The sequence below is a fragment of the Cnephaeus nilssonii genome (genome assembly GCF_951640355.1).
Source record: "Cnephaeus nilssonii genome assembly, chromosome: 4".
Classification (NCBI taxonomy): domain Eukaryota; kingdom Metazoa; phylum Chordata; class Mammalia; order Chiroptera; family Vespertilionidae; genus Cnephaeus; species Cnephaeus nilssonii.
In genome coordinates, this window is record NC_137075.1 from 25,506,108 (window position 1) to 25,529,364 (window position 23,257).

Here is a 23,257-nt window from a genome sequence, read left to right on the forward strand (position 1 = left end):
GTATTTCTATAGATAGTATATGTGAGTACCCTTTGATTCACTTCTTTACCAACACTTATCAGGCATCAGTTTTAGCCCTTTCAGTAGGTATAAATTGGTATCTCATTATGACTTTTATATATCTGACTAGAAGCCCGATGCACGAAGATTCGTGCTAGAATGGGCTTTCCTTTCCCTGGCTGCCGGCACCGCCTTTCCACTCCAGCCCAGCCCCTTTCCGCTCAGGCCCCGGAGCCGCCTCTTTCCATTCCGGAAGTCGCCTCTTTCCGCTCCGGCCCCTCCTTCCCATGCTGTCAGAGGCCCTGAGAGACCGGGGGTGGGACAGAACACCTGCGTCCCGCCCCCGTCACTCGGAGGCTGAGTATGCAAATTAACTGCCATCTTTGTTGGGTTAATTTGCGTATCACTCCTGATTGGCTGGTGGCGTAGTGGAGGTATGGTCAATTTACATGTTTGTCTATTATTAGGTAAGATTCCTGATGGCTGTGTCTTTTTATATACTTACTGATCCTCAATGTTCTCCCTTCTATGAAATCCCTATTTATGCATACCTTTACCTATTTTTAGATAAAATGGTTTTTTGATTACTTTTTGTCTTTTTTATTTTGAGAGTACATTTATTAAAGCTGGAGACAGGGAAACAAGGAAGGCCTTAGGATAAAAGAAGGAACTGGAGAGAGCTTAGGTGGGGCTGCTTTGGCTCACTGGGAAATCAGAGAAAAGGGGGCCTTGGAGACAGGTTCAGGGGGTGAGCCAAAAACGAGCTGCCGCTGTTCATTGCTCCCCTGGTTGCAAGTCTGGTGGGGACCCTTAGAGTTTAGGAGATGCAGGCCTGAGGGGGGAGAAAGGTGTGGGCATGCTCCTAGGAGGGAGAACACACCTACTTTTTTAAAAAATCTTCCTACTTCATAGTTATAAAGATATGTTTTTATATTTCTCTCTAAAATGTTTAAGGTTTTATCTTTCACATTTAAGTCTTTAATTCATCTGGAATTTATCATTGTGTTCAGAGTGATATGTATTAATATGGATAACTAGAATAGCAAGCAGTAGTTTTCTAGAACATCCAAATAAATGAACATTGCCAGAATTTCTTAGAGTGCCTAGAAACCTCATTCCATAACCGTTTAGTTGACTTATTCTGGCATAACAATAAAAGTGATCCCATTGAATTTCTGTATTGCTAAAAGAGATGAAAACCAGTTGATAAAATGGTACTTTGCAAAGAGTAGCAATCCTTTAATAAGGTTCACTTGTTAGACGAGTGAACCTTATAGTAAACTGTCTTAATAGCAATAATGAGAAAAAAAACAAGATAAAGAAGAATAGATGAAAGTTAAAGAAGAGTGTGAAGAAAGAAGGTGATAAGAAATTTTGTGAATATAACTATTGGAGAAACACTGGCTCAGTTTGTGCTTTATTAAAATAGAATTTTGTTTAAGATTTTGCATATTTTTTTATTCGATTTGGTGATGATATTCTACATCAAGTTTCTAATAAACACTTGGATTTTTTTCTAGGTATTTTTTTCTCCTCTTTGCTTCTTCAGCTGATTCCCTTTCTATCATAATAGATTTTACTGTTTACAAATGCCATGTTGTAAATTTTGGAATTTAATGGTTTTATTTTCTCAACAAAAAACGTTCTTAGAACTCTAAGCTGAATATGTATAGTTTTGTTTTATGAAGTATGATAGAAAAGATGGCAGAATGATTTCCATGTGTGACATTTGTAATCACACCTTAGTAAAATAAATAAATAAAAGTAACAGTAATGTTCACTAATACTATGTATACCTGTTTTATGTTTATATGCCAACCTGTTCAATATTTGTACATTGTTATATAAGTTACACAAGTAAGATATACTTTCTCTTGTATTTTAAGGCTTTCTTCAATAATAAAAACATATGGAAGTCCTTTGAAAACACCATCAGTAGTTTATAGACAAAGGCTTTATGAATTACTGATTCTATTACCTCCTGAAACCTATGAAGGTATGTGCTTTAGACCAAAGTGTTTTCTTGTTTGTAGCTAGTACAGTGCCTGGAAATAATAACTGAGTGAATTAATTACATGGCAGCTGGTTGGTACCCTGTTTCTAGGAGGTGTAGTAAGTTCAGTCTTAATCCATGTGTTTATTACCATTCTATAAAAAATAAAGTATATATTTTTAAAAACCTGCTTTTTCTTGTCTTACTCCTCTCTCCTGGGAAAAAAATGTCTGTAGTTCCTCTGGGAGAGAATGAGTAACAAAGATTGGTCTCAATTCTATCCAGGGTTTGGTACAGAATATATAATGCAAATCGGTTAGAAATTTGGCCATTCCTAGTTTCCCTCTAGAGTGATTATCATATGCTAGCTAGGGAGTTGGGGTGTCATAAAACTATTATGTCTGGTTTTATATCTGTTTGAAATTTTCCATGATAAAAACATATCTAATACTTATAAATATTTTTCAGGCTACCTTTTTTTAAAATATATTTTTATTGGTTTCAGAGAGATGAAGGGAGAGGGAGAGAGATAGAAACATCAATGATGAGAGAATTATCAATCGGCTGCCTTCTGCATGCCATCTACTGGGTATTGAGCTGAAACCCAGGCATGTGCCCTGACTGGGAATTGAACCGTCACCTCCTGGTTCATGGGTCCATGCTCAACCACTGAGCCACACCGCCAGGGTGAGGCCATCATTTTTTTTAAACAAATATAATTTATCAGCTTTTGTATTTGTCTTTTGTATTCTGTTTTTGTATTTTATGTCATTTTATTTAAAATTATGGTAGTATCATAAGGTTTACACACATACATTGAAATGTGTGTTTTTTCAGTATCCAGTCAGCCTTGCAACCAGTAGCACATAGTTGAGCCATTCGTTTGTAGGATATTTTTCTAGGATCAGATATATAATCTTTGGCTGTGATGATTAAAGTTAGCCAATGTGCACCATTAAAGTTCCACCTGGGCTTTTTTTAACCCCATACTCTAACCAGTTAACTGTTATTACTAAATTACTAATTGTTCCTTCTCCTCTGACTCAACAGGACACCTCTGTGCTATCCTCAAAGAGCTGGCTGCTGACTTGACTGGCCCTGACATACAGGTGGCAGCATCCACATTTTTACTTCCACCCCTCTGTCATCAGGATGATCTTTTGTTATTAAGTCCTTTGCTACAAGAGACTGACCATAGATTTATTGAGGAACAGGTATGGTCATTTTTCAGTAACCTTTGGGTTCATTCCTGTGTGAACAGTGGTTTTAAAACCTTATATGATTTATTTTTTCTTTTAGCTCCTGCTTAGTAATGGTATTGCTTGTGGAAGTCTTGAGTATGACCCCTATTCTATTTATGAGAAAGATGTAGGGGGAGATTCAGTGCCTAAGCCCCTACCTCCAACACTATCAGTGATTAGCTCTGCAGTCAAGCTCTTTGGAGTTGTATGTGCTCATGTGGGAGAAGCTCAAAGGTAAACCATCTTTAGTAATTCACTTACCCTGAAATAAATAGTTTACTTATTCTGAAATGTAATATTTCCAGACTGGCAATTGGTTCAATGAATGCATAATGTAGAATTGGGTGGGTAAGAAGAATGTTATCGGAAGTTCTCATTAATATAAAAAATTTACAGATGAAAGTGAGATGCTGTCTTTTTTTTTAAATTCTCAGCCAAAAATATTTTTTCCATTGATTTTTGTTGTTGTTGTTGTTGTTATTGTTCTTGTTTTTGAGAAAGTGCAAGGGAGGGAGGAGGGGGAGAGAGAGAAACATCAACATGGGAGAGACACATCAGTTGGTTGCCTCCCACGGGCCGGGGATTGAACTTGCAAGTGAGATATGTGCCCTTAACTGGGAATTACACCGTTGGGTCTGTGGGCCAACACTCTAACCACTGAGCACAATCAGCCAGGATGAGTTGCTGTCTCTTGTTACTTATTTACCTGGCTAATATTTAATAAGTAAGTTAACGATAAAACTAAATGATTGGATTAAACTAACAGTTGATAGTACTATTGTGCATACAATACTTAACCCACAGTTAGCTTATTATCTACCTGAAAATAGAACTGGAAACTCAGTGACACAAGAACATTGATTTCTCTTCCTGGAAGCAGCCTGAGGTGACCTTTGAAAATGGCTTACTATTCACTTGACCCAGAAAACTCCACAAAATCATGCATATCAAGAGGTTAAAATCTTCATGTCCACTTTAAGAACACCCGTGAGGGTATGCATGTCTGAAAAACCACCAAGTGTCTGAAGGATGTCACTTTAGAGAAGCAATGTAGGCCATTCTGTCATTGCAATGGTGGAGCTGAAAAGGGTGCCCAGGACAAACAGAGGGTCAGCAGCCCAAAAAGAGTGCTTGCTGAGTTTTTGCTGCACGTGCTTAAAAATGAAGAGAGTAGTGATGAACTTCACTGTTCAGATGTAGATTCTCTGTTCATTGAGCACATCCAGGTGAACAAAGCTCCCAAGATTCAGCACAGAACTTACAGAGCTCAGGGGGTGTTTAACCCACACACAAACTCTCCCTGCCACACTGAGAGGATCCTTCATGAAAAAAGCAGGTTGTTCCTAAACCAGAAAAGGAGTTTGCACAGAAGTAAAAGATATCCCAGGAGAAACTGAACAAAAACAGGGCCCAAGAGTAAATTCAGCATAAAATAAATGCTAATGAAAATTAAAAAAAAAAAAAAGAACAATGATTTATGAGCTATTGTCACAAGGAAAAACATTGGTTTTCTGCTTAGATTAGGTCTCCTAGGCTTGCTTTCTTGGAGGCTTCATGGAGTCATTATGGGTCCAGTGATTAGTCTTCAGTTTGATGGATTTCAGTTCATTCAAAGTGAATTTTGGTTTTGAAAACTCAAAGTTGGATAATGATTTCTCATTGAGAATAACAGCTTCTTAATTGACTGAGGAAATACTATTCTTGGAGATTAAAAAACATTATTCATATCCACGATCCAGAAAATTCAGTTTTTATCTGAGATACTAAAGGAAAGTGAATCTTTCCTGTAGGCTATACTGGTCTACAGTGTACAAATTTTAACTATCATCATTCATATTCTCTCTTTATATTTTTACACTGAGTGGCCAGATTATGATCTCTGAACACATAATAATCTGGCCAGTCAGTGTGTGTGTGTGTGTGTGTGTGTATTGGACTATATTGATGGGATTAGATATAATGGATTAGATATATTGGACTACCGTATTTTCCGGCGTATAAGACGACTTTTTAACCCAGGAAAATCTTATATGCCCAGTGTGTGTGTGTGTGTGTGTGTGTGTGTGTGTTAGAGGCCCGGTGCATGAATTCGTGCATGGGTGGGGTCCAGCCAGCCTGGCCAGGGGGAGGGGACATGGGCGGTTGGCCGGCCTGCCTGCTGGTCGAACTCCTGGTCGAGGAGACAATTTGCATATTAGCCTTTTATTATATAGGATATACACTGAGTGGCCACATTATTATGCATTCAGAGATCATAATAATCTGGCCACTCAGTATATAATATAATTTTATCCAATTATGTCTTCCAGTTAGGTAGGAAATTTGCTTTGGTCTATTGCTGAAGATGCACAAATATATTTGAGTCTTGTCAACAACACATTTCTGAAACAGGTCTTTCAGTGGATAGAAAAGTGAATAAAATTTGTTTATTTTTAACAGCTTCATGTCATTTTATTTAAAAGGCTGGTAGCATTAAGGTACACACACACACACACACACACACACACACACAAACTTTGAGGTGTCTTTTCAGAGCTTTAATTTCAAAATGTATTTTTCCCAAATTTATTTGTAGCATATAGCTCCCTGTTTATACTGTGTCTATAAAGATATGGTTATAAGATATTTAAGACAACATCTTACTAATTATAAATTAATGCTGTGGTACTAAAAGATGAGAGGAAAATCATAGTGGTCTGGGATATTCAAAGATGAATTGGTGGAAAAGATGAGATTAACTAGTCTGTAACTACTATTCTGTATTTTATACAGAATACAGTTAATTTAAAATAGTTCACTTGAATTAATACAGCTAACTACAGTGGATGAAACGAGTGGCCTTGTGGACAAATGACTTAAATTAAGCATGTTCTTAAATGGCTCTACTCTTTTTAGTAAATCTAAGGTAAAAAGTAAAAAAGAAAAGAATATTGTTCATACAAACTTTCTCTTTTTTTTAATGATTTTATCATCACTTATCCTCCCTTTCTTCTGAAATTAAAATAGCTAATATTAATTTTAACTTTATTTGTGTTCTTATAGTATATGGGAAGTCACAAATATTGATTTATAATAGCATCTATTTTGTTTAATTATAAAAGTAATACATGCTCATAGAAGATTTAGAAAATATAGAAAAATAAAATGTAAATTTAAAAGTTCAACTCATAACCTGGTCAGGTGGCTTAGTTTGTTGGAATGTCACCCTGTGCACCAAAGAGGTTGCAGGTTCGATTCCCTATCTGGGCACATAACTAGGTTGTGGGTTGGTCTGGACACGTATGGGAGGCAACAAATTGATGTGTCTCTCACAGTAGTGTTTCTCTCTCTCTCACACTCTCTCTCTTTCCCTCTTCCTCCCTCCCTTCCACTTTCTGTAAAATCAATGGAAAAGTATTCTCGGGTGAGGATTAACAAAAAAAATTGTAGAATGTCAACATATTTTATACAGAAAAGAAATATATTGATCTTGTGCAAATGTTGTGGTTACTTTTAATGTATTTTTTGCACCTAATTGCAAAGAATGAATTAGTTCATTAACTTGATGATTGTTCCACTTCCGACTGCACATTCCAGTCATTTGGACAACTCTAAAGTGTAGATTCTGATTTAATAGTATGGTGTACATACTATGTTAAGCATTGAAACTTTTAAATAAAAACACCGTAGGTGATTCAGACGAGCTGCCAAGGTTAAGAACCACTGCTATAAGTGCTTGTAAAATGCTGTAGATTGCGAGTTGATGGAGAGAGAGGAAAAGCATAGTTATAGTAATCAGTATTAAAATTTTAAAATTTTTCACCATTATACACCCTCCCTGAAAGAATAAAGTAAATCAGTATTTTGAAATGTTGTGTCTGCTATTTACTCAGTTAACTATGTATTTTTGTTTCAATTATACTCAAAACTTTGTTTCAGTATCTAATTTCATTACAATAATTACATGTTTTAATTTATACCACTTAGAAATACCAATTCAGTGTTACTGAATGCTGTTATCTCCATCTTAGTTCCTCAAAAAATTAAAAGTAGAACTACTTTATGACCCAGCAATTACACTTCTGGTTATTTATCTGAAGAGATCCAAAACACTAATTTGGAAAGGTATATGCACCCCTGTGTTCATCATATAGTATTCCATATGATGTGGACTCTAAAAAACAAGCAAAATAGAAACAGATTCATAGATACAGAGAACATTTTGACCGTTGCTAGATGGGAGGGGGGTTGGGGATGGGTGGAATGGTTGGAAAAGGTAAAAGGAGAATTAAAAAGTACAAATTGGCAGTTACAGAATAGTCATGGGGATGTCAAGTACAATATAGCATAGAGAATATAGTCAGTGTAGTCAATAACTATGTATGGTATCAGGTGGGTACGAGACTTACCATTTCATAAGTTATATAATGTTTAACCACTATGCTGTATACCTCTGAAATGAATGCAATATTGAATGTCAACTGTAATTGAAAAAAAAATTTATAAAAGAAAAAAAGTCATCTCCATCTTCCTGAAAATTCAGAATTTTTTTTGTTGTTGATGTTATTTTTTGTTTTGTTTTGTTTTTGAAATCTCTGTTAGGATTTGGGATTAAAAGATGGGGAAAAACTTGGGGGCTGTCAGTCCTGGATATAGTCAGGAGAAAATGGGAAAAGCATGAGTTAATGTTGTGTTGTATATAATATGATCCCGAGTACATTTTTAAAGTATAGTTGAGAGGCATTAAATATAGATGACATAAGTTGGTGCCACCTTTTAAATGAAGCAATGTGTTTGAATCCAATTAAGTTCTGTTATTAAAAACAAAAATTGATGCAAGTAATTTCTGAGCTAGCCTTTGTTTAGAAAATAATTGCTGAAATAGCTGGATTTGCCCAGGTAAATCTTCATTAAGTGATACATCCATTTGTTGTTGTTTTCCACAAAATAATGCTTCTCCCCCACTGTCAGAATGATACCTAATTAAAATACTTCTGCATTGGTTATGATATATTTTCTTTTCCAAAAATGCTTTGGTGTGTTCATCATTTTAGTAGTACCAACAAAATAATGCAACAAAACAAATTAGCAGTAGATACTTAGTACTGCCCATTGACTTACTTTACCTTGGTTAACAATGCTGTCTCTTCTATTTGCTTTTAAATATTTTGTTTCTGATTTTAGGCTTCTTACATTGGAACAGCTTTTGGACAGTATAAAGCACACAAAAGGAGCTCGTCAACAAGTAGTTCAGTTACATGTCGTTTCCTCAGTTTCCAGTTTCTTAAAGGTAATTATATTTTTTAAAAATTCATGTTTGCTTTATTTTTTTTTTAAGGTATGATCAACTAAGTAGGTTGGAGGAAGGTATTATTAAAGGGCTATCATTGTTTTCCCCCCCCCCCACCCCCAATTTTTCTTAACCTCCTGATGAAAATGTTTTGTGATTTATAATTTCCCTTTTACTTTTTCTCCACATAAAACTTGTTACTCAGATAACCTTGTACTAGAGCCATGCCTTACTCTACTGAGCCTAATAGCCTAGACCAGGGATTGGCAGACTATGGCATATGTTCCAAATCTGGCTCATTGTTAACATTTATAACTTACTGTTTCTAAATAAAATATAATAGGTTTCATTAGTTATGTATTTTATGGAAAACCTCTTTTAATAGTCTTCTGAACATATGTATATACTACAGTGATAATTGATCACCACATTGTTTGTCTGGAGGTTTAAAATTCTAAAGTACTTTGTCACAAAAATCAAATTATGTTTGTATGTTCAGTGGAGTTTTTATGTTCTGATTTTTTTTTAAGTAGTAATCCAAGTATGAACACATTTGGTTAACCAGAACATATGTTCCAAATTAGGTAAAATTCGCTGCAATTGTAAGTTTGGGTTGTTCTTTGCATATTTCAGTATGTGGCTGGCTCCAAGGGAAGTTTGGGTCCAGAAGAAATGAGAAGACCTGCCCTAGCATTAGTGACAGGAGCCTTAGAAAGTCCCAACCCCCTCTTGAGATGTGCAGCTGCAGAGGCATGGGCTAGGTTAGCCCAAGTGGTTGACGATGGACCTTTTACTGCTTCATTAGCTCAAGTTAGTTTTGACAAGTAAGTGAATTTCTTATTTAATATTCCTAGGCTAGGTGCCAAAACTGGGTATAGAAGGTTGTTAATACTGCCCTGCCTATTTAAAGAATGTTAAGGTAAATGAGATAATAAATAAGAAAGTGATAAAAAATAAAATAACTACAAATAAAAGTTATGGTTAGATTGGTAATATATGTAGATACATAAAGTTACATTAGTAGTGGTGGTAGAAGTGCAGGCAGCACTTTGACCTTCTAGTCTATTGAGTATGTGTCTGATTTGGTTAAGAGTCTGGAGTCAGTTTACTAATTTGGTTCAAATCCCAACTCTTCCATTTAATGGTTGGCTACTTTGTAAGAGTTACTTTGGCTATCCTATTTGGTTTCCTCATATGTAAAAAGGAATTAATAATAGTATGGATCTCAAGGTTGGGAGGATTAAAGGACTAAATGTAAAGCACTTAAATTAGTGTACAATAATAGAAAATTTCTCATATACTAATTTATCCTATTATATTTAATTTTAAAATCAAAGTTCTTGAGTTGAACTCTCTCTGTGGAATTAACATATCTCAGCAATGTTTTTGAAATGTAATTTAATAAACAATGTCCTCCATATAAATTTAGTGTGTGTATATCTCTGAAAGACATTGAAATTGCTTTTACTTAAATAATCTATAATAACGTGATGATATTTTTATTTAAAATGTTTTTCTTTGCAAGATACCTATCTGGTTATTTCAGAAATTTTTTATCATTTAACAGTAAAAACATTTCTGAACTTTGGAACTGTGCATACAAAAAGTTTTGTATAGGTGACAGTATCATGCAGTAGTTTTTCTTCAGTGATTATCATATATTTTTATTTCCATAATTACAGACTGAAATCAGCAAGGGACGTGGTTACCAGAACAGGGCATTCATTGGCTTTGGGATCCCTCCATAGGTATTTAGGAGGAATAAGTTCTCAACACTTGAATTCTTGTGTAGGAATCCTATATACTTTATCTCAGGACAGTACTTCTCCTGATGTGCAGGTAAGAACTCCATGTGATATCCTCCTTAAAACTCATGATTTGCAAATTAGGTTTTTATTGGTCATTAGTAATCCTATATAATAAAAGGCTAATATGCAAATCGGCCAAACGGCAGAACAACCGGTTGTTATGATGCGCACTGACCACCAAGGTGCAGATGCTCAACACAGAAGCTGCCCCCTGGTGGTCAGTGTGCTCCCACAGGGGGAGCACCGCTCAGCCAGAAGCCGGGCTCATGGCTGGCGAGTGCAGTGGCGGTGGCGGGAGCCTCTCCCTCCTCCACGGCAGCACTAAGGATGTCCGACTGACGGCTTAGACCCACTCCCCCAGGGTGGGTCTAAGCCGTCAGTCGGACATACCCCGAAGGCTCCCAGACTGTGAGAGGGCACAGGCCGGGCTGAGGGACCCCCCCTCCCCGAGTGCACGAATTTTGTGCACCGGGCCTCTAGTTTGTAAATAATTCCCCTCTCATAGTAAATATCCTATCTAATAAAAGAGTAATATGCAAATTGACCATCACTCCAACACACAAGATGGCTTCCCCCATGTGGACACAAGATGGCCGCCACAAGATGGCCAGCAGGGGAGGGCAGTTGTGGGCAATCAGGTCAGCAGGGGAGGGCAGTTGGGGGCAATCAGGCCAGCAGGGGAGGGCAGTTAGGGGTGACCAGGCCAGCAGGGGACGGCAGTTAGGGGCAATTGGGCCAGCAGGGGAGCAGTTAGGCGTCGATCAGGCTGGCAGGAGAGTGATTAGGGGGTGATCAGGCTGGCAGGCAGGCAAGCGGTTGGGAGCCAGCAGTCCTGGATTATGAGAGGGATGTTTAGGCAGTTGGACATCCCTCGAGGAGTCCCAGATTGGAGATGGTGCAGGCTGGGCTGAGGGACACCCCCCTGCCACCGTGCACGAATTTCGTTCACTGGGCCTCTAGTTTTTTAAATATATTTTTATTGATTTCAGAGAGGAAGGGAGAAGGAGAGAGAGAGATAGAAACATTAATGATGTTTCTGCATGCCCCATACTGGGGATTGAGCCCACAACCCGACCATGTGCTCTTGACCAGAATCAAACCCGGGACCCTTCAGTCTGAATACTGATGCTCTATCCACTGAACCAGACGGGCTAGGGCCCTCTTGTAGTAAATATTAAAGCCATTTTAACCATGATGGATTTTTAAAATTTAAATCTCTTTTTCACACTCAGTGTTTAAAGTCAAGTTCAGTATCTTTTTCTGAGAATGAATCTGTCATCTTAATGATAACATCTATTATTTTGGAGAGCTTAATAGGTAACAGACATTGTATTATATTCTTCTAAACGTATTAATATATTTTATCTTCACAGTAACTTAGGGTGTATATTCTCATTATACAGAAAGAAAATTGAGGCTTACAGAAACTAAGTAACTCAGGTTAAGAACGCAAGTCATGCCCTGACCGGTTTGGCTCAGTGGATAGAGCTCGGCCTGTGGACTGAGGGGTCTCAGGTTCGATTCCAGTCAAGGGCATGTACCTTGGTTGCGGGCACATCCCCAGTAGGGGGTGTGCAGGAGGCAGCTGATCAATGTTTCTCTCTCATCGATGTTTCTAACTCTCTGTCCCTCTCCCTTCCTCTCTGTAAAAAATCAATAAAATATATATTAAAAAAAAAAAAAAAAAGAACGCAAGTCATGGACACCAAATCCATGTTCTTAACCACTTTACCATATTGTTGTACATAGCTTACCCAATTCTGTTGAAATCATCATTTTCCTTATATTTTAATCAAATCTTGAATGATTGTTACTCTTCCTGCTCTTTTGCTTCCTTATCTTGGTTTTCTGTGTCTTTTATTATTATTATTATTATTATTATTGATTTGAGAGAGAGAGAGAGGGAGGAAGAGAAAGAGAAACATTGACTTGTTGTTCCATCTATTGATGCATCATTGGTTGCCTCCTGTATGCACCCTGACCAGGAATCAAATCTGCAACCTTGGCACATCTGGATGATGCTCCAACCAACTGAGCAATCCAGCCAAGGCTCCTGTGTGACTTTATTTACTACTAGAGGCCCAGTGCATGAACTTCATGCATGGGCGGGGCGCGGGGGGGATGTCCCTCAGCCCAGCCTGCACCCTCTCCAATCCGGGACCCCTCGGGGGATGTCTGACTGCCAGTTTAGTCCCAGTCCCAGGGATCAGGCCTAAACCGGCAGTTGGATATCCCTCTCACAATCCTGGACTGCTGGCTCCTAATCGCTCACCTGCCTGCCTTCCTGGTCACCCTTAACTGCCCTCCCCGCACCGGCCTGATCACCCCTCACTGTCTCTGCGTGCTGGCCTGATCGCCCCTAACTACCCCCCCTGCTGGCCTGTTCACCCCTTACTGCCCCTCATACCGGCCTGGTTGCCCCCAACTGCCCTCCTCTGCTGGCCTGGTCACCCCTAACTGGCCCCCCTGCTGACCTGGTCGCCCCCAACTGCCCCCCCCCCGCTGGCCTAGTTACCCCTCACTGCCCCCCCCTGCCAGCCTAATAATCCCCAACTCCCCCCCCCCCCCCGCCAGCCTGGTTGCCCCCAACTGCACCCCCCCTCCTCCGCCGGCCCGTTTGCCCCTAACTGCCTCCCCCGCCAACCTGGTTGCCTCTTACTGCCTCCCCTGCCGGCCTGGTAGCCCGCAACTGCCCCCCTCTGCCAGCCTGGTCATCCCTAACTGCCCCCTCTGCCGGCCTGGTTGCCCCCAACTGTCTCCCCTGCTGACCTGGTTGCTCCCAACTGCCCCCCCCCTCCCCGCTGGCCTGGTTGCCCCACCCAGCCTGCTGTTCAGTCGTTTGGTCGTCCCTCACTAACCCCCCTGCTGGCCTGGTCGCCCCACACAGCCTGCTTATTCAATCACTTGTTGTCCCTCACTAACCCCCCCTGCTGGCCTGGTTGTAGGCAGCCATCTTGTGAGGGTTAATTTGCATATTACCTCTTTATTATATAGGACTAGAGGCCCAGTGCACGGATTCGTGCACTGGTGGGGTCCCTCAGCTTGGCCTGCAGGGATCAGGCCACATCCAGCTCTCTTACATCCCCTGAGGGGTCCAGATTGCAAGAGGGCGCAGACCAGGCCAAGGGACCCCACTGGTGCACGAATCCATGCACCAGGCCTCTAGTATGTATATAAGATCTTTGCTTGATCTCTTCCCACCCTCCACCCTCCCCCCATCCCTCTGAGATTCATCAGTCTGTTCTATGCCTGTGGTTTCCGCTCCTGCATTGAGCATCTGCCCCCTGGTGGTCAGTGCGTGTCATAGCTACTGGTTGGCCGGTCCTTAGGCTTTTATATATATAGATAGTAGCCTCCTACGTGGTCATTTTACTTTTAGGTTCTTTTCAACTCTCCCTAGATAAGAAGCCAAATTTGTTTTCCTGAAAGTCTTTCATCTTGCCACTTCCCTACTGAAAAGCTGCAAAACTGTTTATTGCTTCTTAGCCCTACCAGACCGCTGTACCAATTTTCGGTAATTTCCGAATCTGCCGATATACCGCTGTACCTGATTTTCGGTACTTTGCCTAGTACGTGAAAAAAATGCATTACAAACTAAAAATAACCAGCCAATCATGGTCAAACCTCATGGTTAGCCATTGCAAATGTCTGCCCCCATGTGTTTGAATTGACTTTGTGTGGTTAAGAGGACAGTTAGGTTCAGGGCCTCAGGTCTGGTAGGGTTAGATCAACTTCTCACTCAAGTTTCATTAGCTGACCCAGGAGTCTTCTCTCTTATTACCCAAGTACTGGTATTCTCCTATAGATGATCTACCTGCTTTTATCCCACACATGTCATTCTCATATCTGCACTTACGTTTTTCCTGTTGCTCTTCTCCTTATTCCTATCTGACAATCCAGAAATTTTAGTATTTTAAGATCCAGTCTAACTACCTTCTTGTCAAACTTCATATCCTTCAGCCACAATAAGGTTTCATTCTTGGAATTACTATATTAATAGTCTCGCCACATCATCTAGTACTTGAATAAGTTGAGGTGTTCCATTCTTTCACCCTTCTTTTAGTACAGTACTTTTTGCTTCTATTTATTATATTCCTCTTATTCAAGAAGCCTGTTCTGAATGTACATACTTTTATGTTGAATACTTTTTGTTGATTAAGTGCTTCTTTCCATGGCTTCCAGTATCATCAAATCTGATTCTTCTTGATTGCTGCTCTCTCTCACTTAACAGAATTTCATTTTTATAGCATTTAAAGTACTATACGCTTTTTTATGCATCCATTGATGAAAGCAGTAAAACTTTCTAAGCTGGTTTCCTGAAGGAAGAAATTTTTATATACTTCTTATTTTGGAAAATTAAAACATACATAAAAGTTGAGAGTATTCTATAAGGAATCTATTATACCCATTATCCGACTTCAGTGGTTATCAGTACATGGCCAGACTTGTTTCACTTAAACCAGAGTTGGCATGTTTATTCTATAAAGGGTCAGATAGTAAACTATTTAGTCATATAGTCTCTGTCACTGCTCAATTCTGCTATTGTAGCAGAAGAGCAGCCATAAGTAATATATAAATGAATGAGCATAATTGTGTTTCTTTTTATATATATTTTTTTATTGATTTCAGAAAGGAAGGAAGAGGGAGAGAGAGATAGAAATACCAATGATGAGAGAGAATCATTGATCGGCTGCCTCCTGCACGCCCCCCACTAGGGATTGAGCCCGCAACCCAGGCATGTGCCCTTGACCAGAATCGAATCTGGGACCCTTCAGTCCACAGGCCGACGCTCTATCCACTGAATCAAACCGGCTAGGGCCAGAATTGTGTTTCAATAAAACTTCATTTATAAAAACAGATGGCAGACGAGATTTGGCTTGAGAGTATTTTATTTGTCTGTTTGTTTAATATATAAGTTTATATTTATTTTTATGTATTTACAAATATATTTATCTTATAAATATATTTATAAAAGTGCACCTGTAATAGTGTTCATCTCTGTGAATTAAGTCTCAAACTGAATACAATGTGTCCAACACCTAGATTAATAAACAGAATATTGGTACCCCAAATACTGTCCTCGTGTTCTTTCCTAGTTACTACCTGTCCAACCAAGGATAACCATTATCCTAATTTGCAACAGCACATACTAATTTTGCCTGCTCTTATGTATTTTATATCATTGGAGTCATATGGTATGTACTTTTTCATGTCTGGCTTTTTCAACATTGTTTTTGAGAGATTAGTTCATATTATGACATGTAGTTGTAGATTTTGTTGAATCTTTTAAAAACTTGAATTTTCATTCTCTATATAGATTAATCAATAAACAATTTTCAAAAAATAGATTTAGCTCAAGCTGTTAGCTAAAGAATCAGACATTATCTTGGAATTCTTAGTGCTGAGATATATCTAAACATACCATTCTAAATTAGATGATTGTCTCTCAGCTGTTTTTTAACTGGGTAGTTAAAGAAAGATTTTCTTAAACTTTTAAAGTTCTTCATTTTAAATAAATAATAAAGTTCTTCATTTCTCTTTCCAAGTTAGAAGTAGCATACAAATATTTTACTTTGCCATTACTTTATCACTTGCTTCAACGAAATAATAATTCATTGTTTTTTATGTTTTTTAATGCTGCTGTAGCATTTTAATTTTTTTTTTTTTTCTGTCTTCACAGACCTGGGCACTACACTCTCTGTCATTGATCATTGATTCTGCGGGCCCACTCTATTATATGCATGTGGAACCTACCCTTTCTCTTATTATAATGTTGTTGTTAAATGTGCCTCCTACTCATGCTGAAGTTCACCAAAGTCTCGGTCGTTGTTTGAATGCCCTTATTACTACATTAGGTCCAGAGCTACAAGGTATGCATAGCTGTTTTTTGGATGTTTTACATGAAAAATACACATATAAAAATGAGTTCAGTTTCTATGACTGACTCAAATGCTTGTCATTGAAGTGAAGTTCAACAGAATGTTCTATTCAGATATATTGGCAGAATGTTGAGAGTACTCTTGGGAAGACCTTGAATCCTGGATGATGGCATGATAGAAAAATAACAGAAACTATTATACTTACTTTAAGCTCTACCACTACTTTATTGGGTGACGTTGGGGAAATTCTTACATCTCTGGGTTTTGGTTTTCTCCTCTATCAAGTGAAGAGAAAGTTGAAAGCCTTTGTTATTGGCACATAGTAGGTGCTCAGTGTTATATCTTGCTAAATAAATACCATTCAGTCTCATTCTCTTACCTTGAAAAGACACGGAGTACATATTTAGAAAGATTTGATATGTCCTAAAAATGCTTCTCTTAACAATTAAAATAACAGACTTGAAGTAGAATAGTTTAAAGAACTCTTAATCTCTTTTAAGAAATAAATGACTGCATCCGAAAACTCAGATATTCTGATCTGTTCAAATGCACAATATATGATGTTAATATATATGAAAGCAACTCTTAACTAATACAAGTAGGGCTAAGTTTATTAGCAATTTCCGCTTTTCATGACAATTTGGTATAATCTACAGTCTTAGGTTTTTCTTTACCTAATGATTTGTGTTGTCAAAAACCTTTCAGACTAAGAATAACTAATCTAAAAATCTTCCAGCTGGATTATTCCTGCTTTTGTAGAAGAAATTTACTTCACAAATTCTTAAATTTAAAATTGGAAAAAGTAATGATTTTATAGGCCAATTATTAAAAACTTTCTGCTTTCATTTTAGGTAACAGTGCTTCAGTTTCTACCTTAAGGATATCCTGTCTGTTGGGTTGTGCAGTGATGCAAGATAACCCAGACTGCCTTGTTCAAGCGCAGGCCATCTCTTGCCTTCAGCAGCTTCATATGTTTGCTCCACGACATGTCAACTTGTCTAGCCTGGTCAGCTGCCTCTGTGTGAGTATAAAATTATAAATGAGTTTTTTAGTTTCTTTTATTGGAAACTTAGATTTATTTTAATTATTCTCTAGACCATGTAAATAGCTATTTTCCCTCAGTTCTGGTCCTTTTGGGGGAAGTGAGGGTCCAATTTTTATATAATCACATCTTAAATCTCTCATATTGATTTGTTTTTCTCCCATTAATGTTGAACTTAATGTTTTGAATATTCATTTATTAATCAATAAGCATATGTTCTGTGGCTTAAATATCCCAGGTACTATATAAATACTATAGGACATGGAAAATTTTGTGCTAACACTTTTTCCCTCTTCTTCTTTCTCTATTCCAAATTACTATATACAAAGTTCTTTCCATCCCAGATGGACACATAACATTTTTCCTTAATATTCTAGCAGCATATGCATCAATGTCTTGGTTCTACTAATGTGTCTAATGAATGTAGAAGGTGCTTCATAATCGTCAGTGGTTTTAAGATTTACCTTGAGCATCATCAGTTTCTGTCTGGACTTGCCTCAAAAATTGTTACATTTGGAATGAAAACTTTTTCTGCCCTGCAGTATTCATAGCACACTCGCATTAGTAACATGACAGCTGAGAATTATTACTTTATGTAGAAAGACCTTTCATTTTCAAGATTGAGGCAAAATATGTAGCATTTCAGACTTGAAAGATCCTCAAACATTGTTAAAATCAGTGTTCTCAATAAAAAGATAAACTGAGGACCAAAAATTCAAATAATTTGACTAGGCAGTAGTAGCTCTAAGTCTAGGACCCCGGTTCCTGGGCTTCTTGTCCAGTCCTCATTTCATTATTTCAGACTGACTTTGTGGTGATGAATAGCTCCTAGCTCTGCCACCTCCTCGTTAGGCGGCTTTAGGGACATCCTGTGACGTCTTCCAGCCTCAGCTCCCGTGTCTGTAAAACACAACAATCACACAAGATGCCGCCTATAAAAGTGCATGTCTCAGGCACCTAATAACCAATTATTAAGTAGCAGTTGTTTTTATTTTCTTAATATATACCATAAACATAGATTATGTTATCTTAATATTGATTTTGATCATCATAGTTATGTAAGACTCTTAAAAAGAGGATATGACTGACTTTTCTGGTGGAAACTTTGGTTCCTGGAACCAAACATGTGTTAGAGAAAATAGCACAGGAAAATAGAAAAGGATTTTACCTTCACTTCGCAACAACTTTTCCCCAGGAATATTGCTTTTATATTTAAAGAACCATTGCCAAAACCAATTATTGAAAAATATCCACTGTTTTACAAGTGGTCTCACCTTCACTCTCCATTCAAATATAGTGATACCGCCAATTTTTTTTCTTTTTAAATTGTAGTAGGCAATTTCCAGTAATAGCCTTTTTAATCTTCTTTAACTTTACTTGAATTCATTTATTAAATAAAGTTCAAACTCATCAAACTCATTCTTTTACTAGACAAGAAAGGTTACATACATATAAAGAAGAATAGAGATTATCATCAGATTTTCCTTGTGGATACATTCAGAGCAATTGAGAAAATCAGAAGTAACAATTACAATCTTATTTGTGTTATAATATTTAAGCTGTAAAATGATTTTTTCCTTATACAGAAATCATATTAAAAATTGCTGTCACTATAGTATGTTAATTTTGTGTCTTAATATTTTTATTCTAAATTTATTAGATTGAATTTAGTATTATATTTTAGAATATTCCCTGTAGTAAGGAAATAGATTTTGCTTTCCTGTTTTAACAACTTTATGATCAGATTTTCTTTTCTACAAAGAATTTAATTATTTAGCATGAAGTGTTTTCATATTAATTGAAACTCCCTGAATATTCAGAATACCTTTCATCATTAAGAAAAAAATCTTATGGGAAAAAAGGAAACATATGTAACACTTTTACCAAAGATTTTTTTTTAAAAAAATCTTAGTGTAAAGGACTTTATTCTAACTGCATGCTATTTAACTTCTATTCTGAACTTAACCGTAGCTACACTAGCAATTCTGAGTACTCTCAGTTTTAAAATTTGGCTTCCAAGGGTAAAAAAAAATATCTATAATTAACTTGTGATGAGATAAACCATTAACTCTGTCCCTTGCCAGACACCTGTTCATGTGAATGCAATCCAGATCACTCCTGTCACACTCATGTCTACTTGATCTGGTTTTGTTACTGCAGCTTAATGAGAGATAAAAAAAAAAAACAAAACAAAACACCTAATTACACAAATGTACATTTTTAATTATTTTATATTTTATATCTTTGCATCTTGAATTGACTCTTTTCAAGATCTTGGCTCAATTCATATTTTAAGTGGGAAAATGAAGTATTTATGGCATATTATTAAAGCTGAAGCTAAACCAGTTTTAATGATGGAGCTCTATCAACATTTGTATTTTAATTCTTAGCTGACTGTTGTCAAAGTCATCCTAGCATTTATCTTTTGGTTTTGTCTTGACTGGTCTGTCATTTGTTTTTGTGCAGGAGATCTTGTTGGATAATTCTGTGTTGGTAGGTCCCTGACCCTCGATTCCTAACTGTTTTGAGGTTTGCAGTGCTGTTTCTTTGTCATGTTTTTGGTTGTAGATGTGTATGTTTTTGTTTTCCTCTGCATCTCTGTTTAAGCTAACCATTAATGCAAAATCCAGTATGTGTAGCATGTTACATGATGTTTATTTAATACCAGTGTAAAAAAATCCTCCCTAACCTTCTCCAGCTGGTATATTCACTCCTTGCACTTCATTTTGCACCATTTTGATTTTATGTATTCATTTCAGAAAAGAATTGTAATTACAGTTTGATTTAATTTCTGTATTTTGCCTATTTGGTCTGTTTGCCTTAACTCACTCTATTCCTCTTCCCATTATAAATGCTGGAGAATGACATGGAGATACTAAGCATCCCATTTTGCTTTGTGTGGCAGCCTTCAATCTTTTTTTCTACCAAACAAATAAAGAGTACTTTTAAGCATGCTTTTACTAAAAAATTATTTGACCAGCCTGAATAATGCTGCATCTGCCTTGTATTACATGCTTGTGAAATTCCAGTTAAAATAACTAGTAGATTCATTAACTTTTCTTTAAAATTGTCTTGTAGAGTGCTTTTCTGTCATTGTTATTAAATATAGCCATAATTTTGGGCATGAACAAACTTAATGTTTTTACCATTTAACTTCTCTGTTATTCTTTGTACTAGTTTCTAACAACAGAGTTCTTAATCATGACTGGAATTACATTACCTTGGACTTTGTGAATAACATTCCTCTCTTTCTACTTTTGAGTTCATGATATGGCTTGAGGATATAATAGAATATATTTATAAAGCATGTTTCTTCTTATATATCAAAAAGCCATCTTCCAACACCTACTCTTTTACTCAGAATTACTCTGCCATTTTCAGTAAACTTACCTACTTCAGGCCTTTTTTCCCATACACACCAGATCTAAAGATCACTATAAGAATTATGCCATTATTTCTCAAATTTTACTTGGAAAGTTACTATTATAAGACAACATGTATTCGTTGTCTTAAACCATATCAAACTGGTCTTTACTGTCATATTTAAAACAAAATAAATTTCAAAAAATCTACACTTTATTCTACTTATGAAATCACTGAGTAAGAATTTGTATTCAGAAACCTTTGATTTTTTTTTTTTTACTTTCTCATTTAAGGTATCACCAGTCATATAATTTACCATATCATTTACACAACCTATTGAGATTAGCATTGTTTAAACACTTCTAAGTAAAATGAATATGTATTGGGTCTGTCATTCTGAGCAGAAATATTCTATATCTTTAAGATATATACATACCTATGTACATATATATAGATCCACATACAAGTAGATATACATATACATACGTTTTGCTATCCATTATATTTATCTCTAGAGAGCATTTTTGGTGAATATGTTTTCTGAGTAAAACTCTTTCTGTCTTTATTTGAAAATGCATTCACTTACGCAGAATAAAATACTATTGATAGAGGATTGCATTAATAATAACTAACCTTCACCTGGCCGGTGTTGCTCAGTGGTTGAGCATCATCCCCTGTACCACCAGGAGGTTGCTGGTTCAATTCCTGGTCTGGGCACATGCCTAGTTTGTCAGCTCGATCCCCAGCAGGGGGCGTGCAGGAGGCAGCCAATCCATGTTGATGTTTCTCATGGATGTTTCTATCTCTCCCTCTCCCCTCCTCTCTTTCTAAAATCAATAAAAACATTAAAATAATAATAATAACTAATATTTATTGAGTATTTACTATTTGCCAGGTCTTGTGCTAAACACTTTTGCATGTTTCTTTGTGTTAACTTCACAATATCCTTGTGAGATGGGGATAGTGTTATCTCCATTTTACAAATGAGGAAATTAAGGAACAGAGAGGTTAAATAACTTGCCCAAGGTCACACAGCTAGTAAGAGGTGGACCTAGGATTCAAACTGAGACAGTTTGACTCCAGAGTCTCCATTTGAACCAGTATACTATATTGCTTATATAGATTTGTGTAAAGTTCTACTTAGAGAATAATAAAAAATTATAGTTGCATGAGCACAAATGTATAAACTGCCAATAATTTATTTCTCAATTATATTTTTTATCTCAAAACTATTTTTGCTAATATAAATGTTATGTCTTCTAACATTGTCAAGAGGCTTCTGCTTGGATTTGTTTATGCATATTGCATAATCAAGTACATGTATTACTCCTTAAGTTATTTATAAGTTATATAATAAAAAAATACATACTAGAAGGGGATAAGAGATCAACCAAAGGACTTATATGCATGCACATTAGCATAACCAATGGACACGGACACTGGGGCGGTGGGGGCTTGTCCTGGGAGGTGGGAGTGGCTGAGGAGGGGTCAATCGGGGGAAAAGGAGACATATATAATACTTTAAACAATTAAAAAAGATACACTAGAATATTTGAATGTCTGTGTATTTCATTAATAAGTTGCATCCTACCCACTGATGGGCTGGACAGAATGAGGAGGGGTCCAGTGAATATCTGTTAGACTTACTGAGTGCTAGCAAGAATTTCGGCTCTTTCAGTTCCCAAATGGTATTTTCCAGGTGAATCTTTGCAGTCCCTATTTGTTACTGAGAAGAGCAGTACTGGCTTGTTTACGTCAGCTTGTGCAGAGAGAGGCAGCTGAAGTTTCAGAACATGCTGTTACGCTTGCTAAGGATAGCAGAGAAGAGTTGACTCCAGGTAATTCTTTTTATCAACATTATCTCCAGCTCAAGTGATTGTTTTCATCTTAAATCTTACGTGTAAACATGAGTTTTTAAATCACAATTTGAAAGTGAATATATAATATGTCTTAAACCTACTACAAGAGACAATTGCTCACAATATTATCATTTCAACCATTGATGTTACTGGTTTAGAACAGTGGTTCTCAAACTTAGGCCCCCAAACCAGCAACATCCACCTCACCTGGGAACTTGTCAGAAATGCAGACCATTGGTCCCATCCCATATCTGCTAAAGCAAAAGTCTGGGAATGGGCCCAGCAATCTGTTTTCTGTGTCTTTATAGTCCCTGTGTTAATGTATACTGAAGTTTGAGAGCCATTGGGTTTAGAGCAAGTTTTTTCACAGTAGTCCATTGAAATTGGATTTAGCCCTTAAGTAATTTATTATATGTGCCTTTCTTCTCCCAAAATCTCATTTAATAAAATTCACCATAGATGAATCTGCTTCAAATTAAAGGATTTTTAGGCCTCTTCTATATTTGAGAAATGAATTAAAGGATTTCTTAGCCAGTAAGATTTGTTTTTAAGTGTATATCCCTTTATTTTAAAATTAAGTAACCCAAACACACATATAAATCCAAACATCCTACATCCTACAAAAATAGTAATGATATCATATTTTTTATATATATATATACTAGAAGCCCGGTGCACGAAATTCGTGCACGGAGGGGGTTTTCCCTCAGCCCAGCCTGTACCCTCTCCAATCTGGGACCCCTGGAGGGATGTCTGACTGCCCGTTTAGGCCCGATCCCGGTGGGCAGTCGGATATCCCTCTC

The 23,257-nt window shown here is 37.1% G+C and overlaps 1 protein-coding gene across 6 annotated transcripts in view; it reads left to right on the forward strand.

The window, feature by feature from the left end:
• Positions 1–23,257, forward strand: part of HEATR5A (HEAT repeat containing 5A) — a 110,628-nt gene that overhangs the window by 52,008 nt on the left and 35,363 nt on the right. For 4 of the 6 annotated variants that reach the window (XM_079769912.1, XM_079769910.1, XM_079769909.1 and 1 more), the window contains exons 14-23: positions 1,887–1,996; positions 3,044–3,207; positions 3,293–3,468; positions 8,398–8,503; positions 9,137–9,327; positions 10,186–10,342; positions 15,992–16,181; positions 17,042–17,211; positions 19,699–19,725; positions 22,295–22,433. In XM_079769912.1, coding sequence (XP_079626038.1) covers positions 1,887–1,996; positions 3,044–3,207; positions 3,293–3,468; positions 8,398–8,503; positions 9,137–9,327; positions 10,186–10,342; positions 15,992–16,181; positions 17,042–17,211; positions 19,699–19,725; positions 22,295–22,433 — 1,430 coding nt within the window. The remainder of the gene's footprint in view (positions 1–1,886; positions 1,997–3,043; positions 3,208–3,292; positions 3,469–8,397; positions 8,504–9,136; positions 9,328–10,185; positions 10,343–15,991; positions 16,182–17,041; positions 17,212–19,698; positions 19,726–22,294; positions 22,434–23,257) is intronic. The other 2 variants (XM_079769913.1, XM_079769914.1) reach the window with 1 other exon arrangement.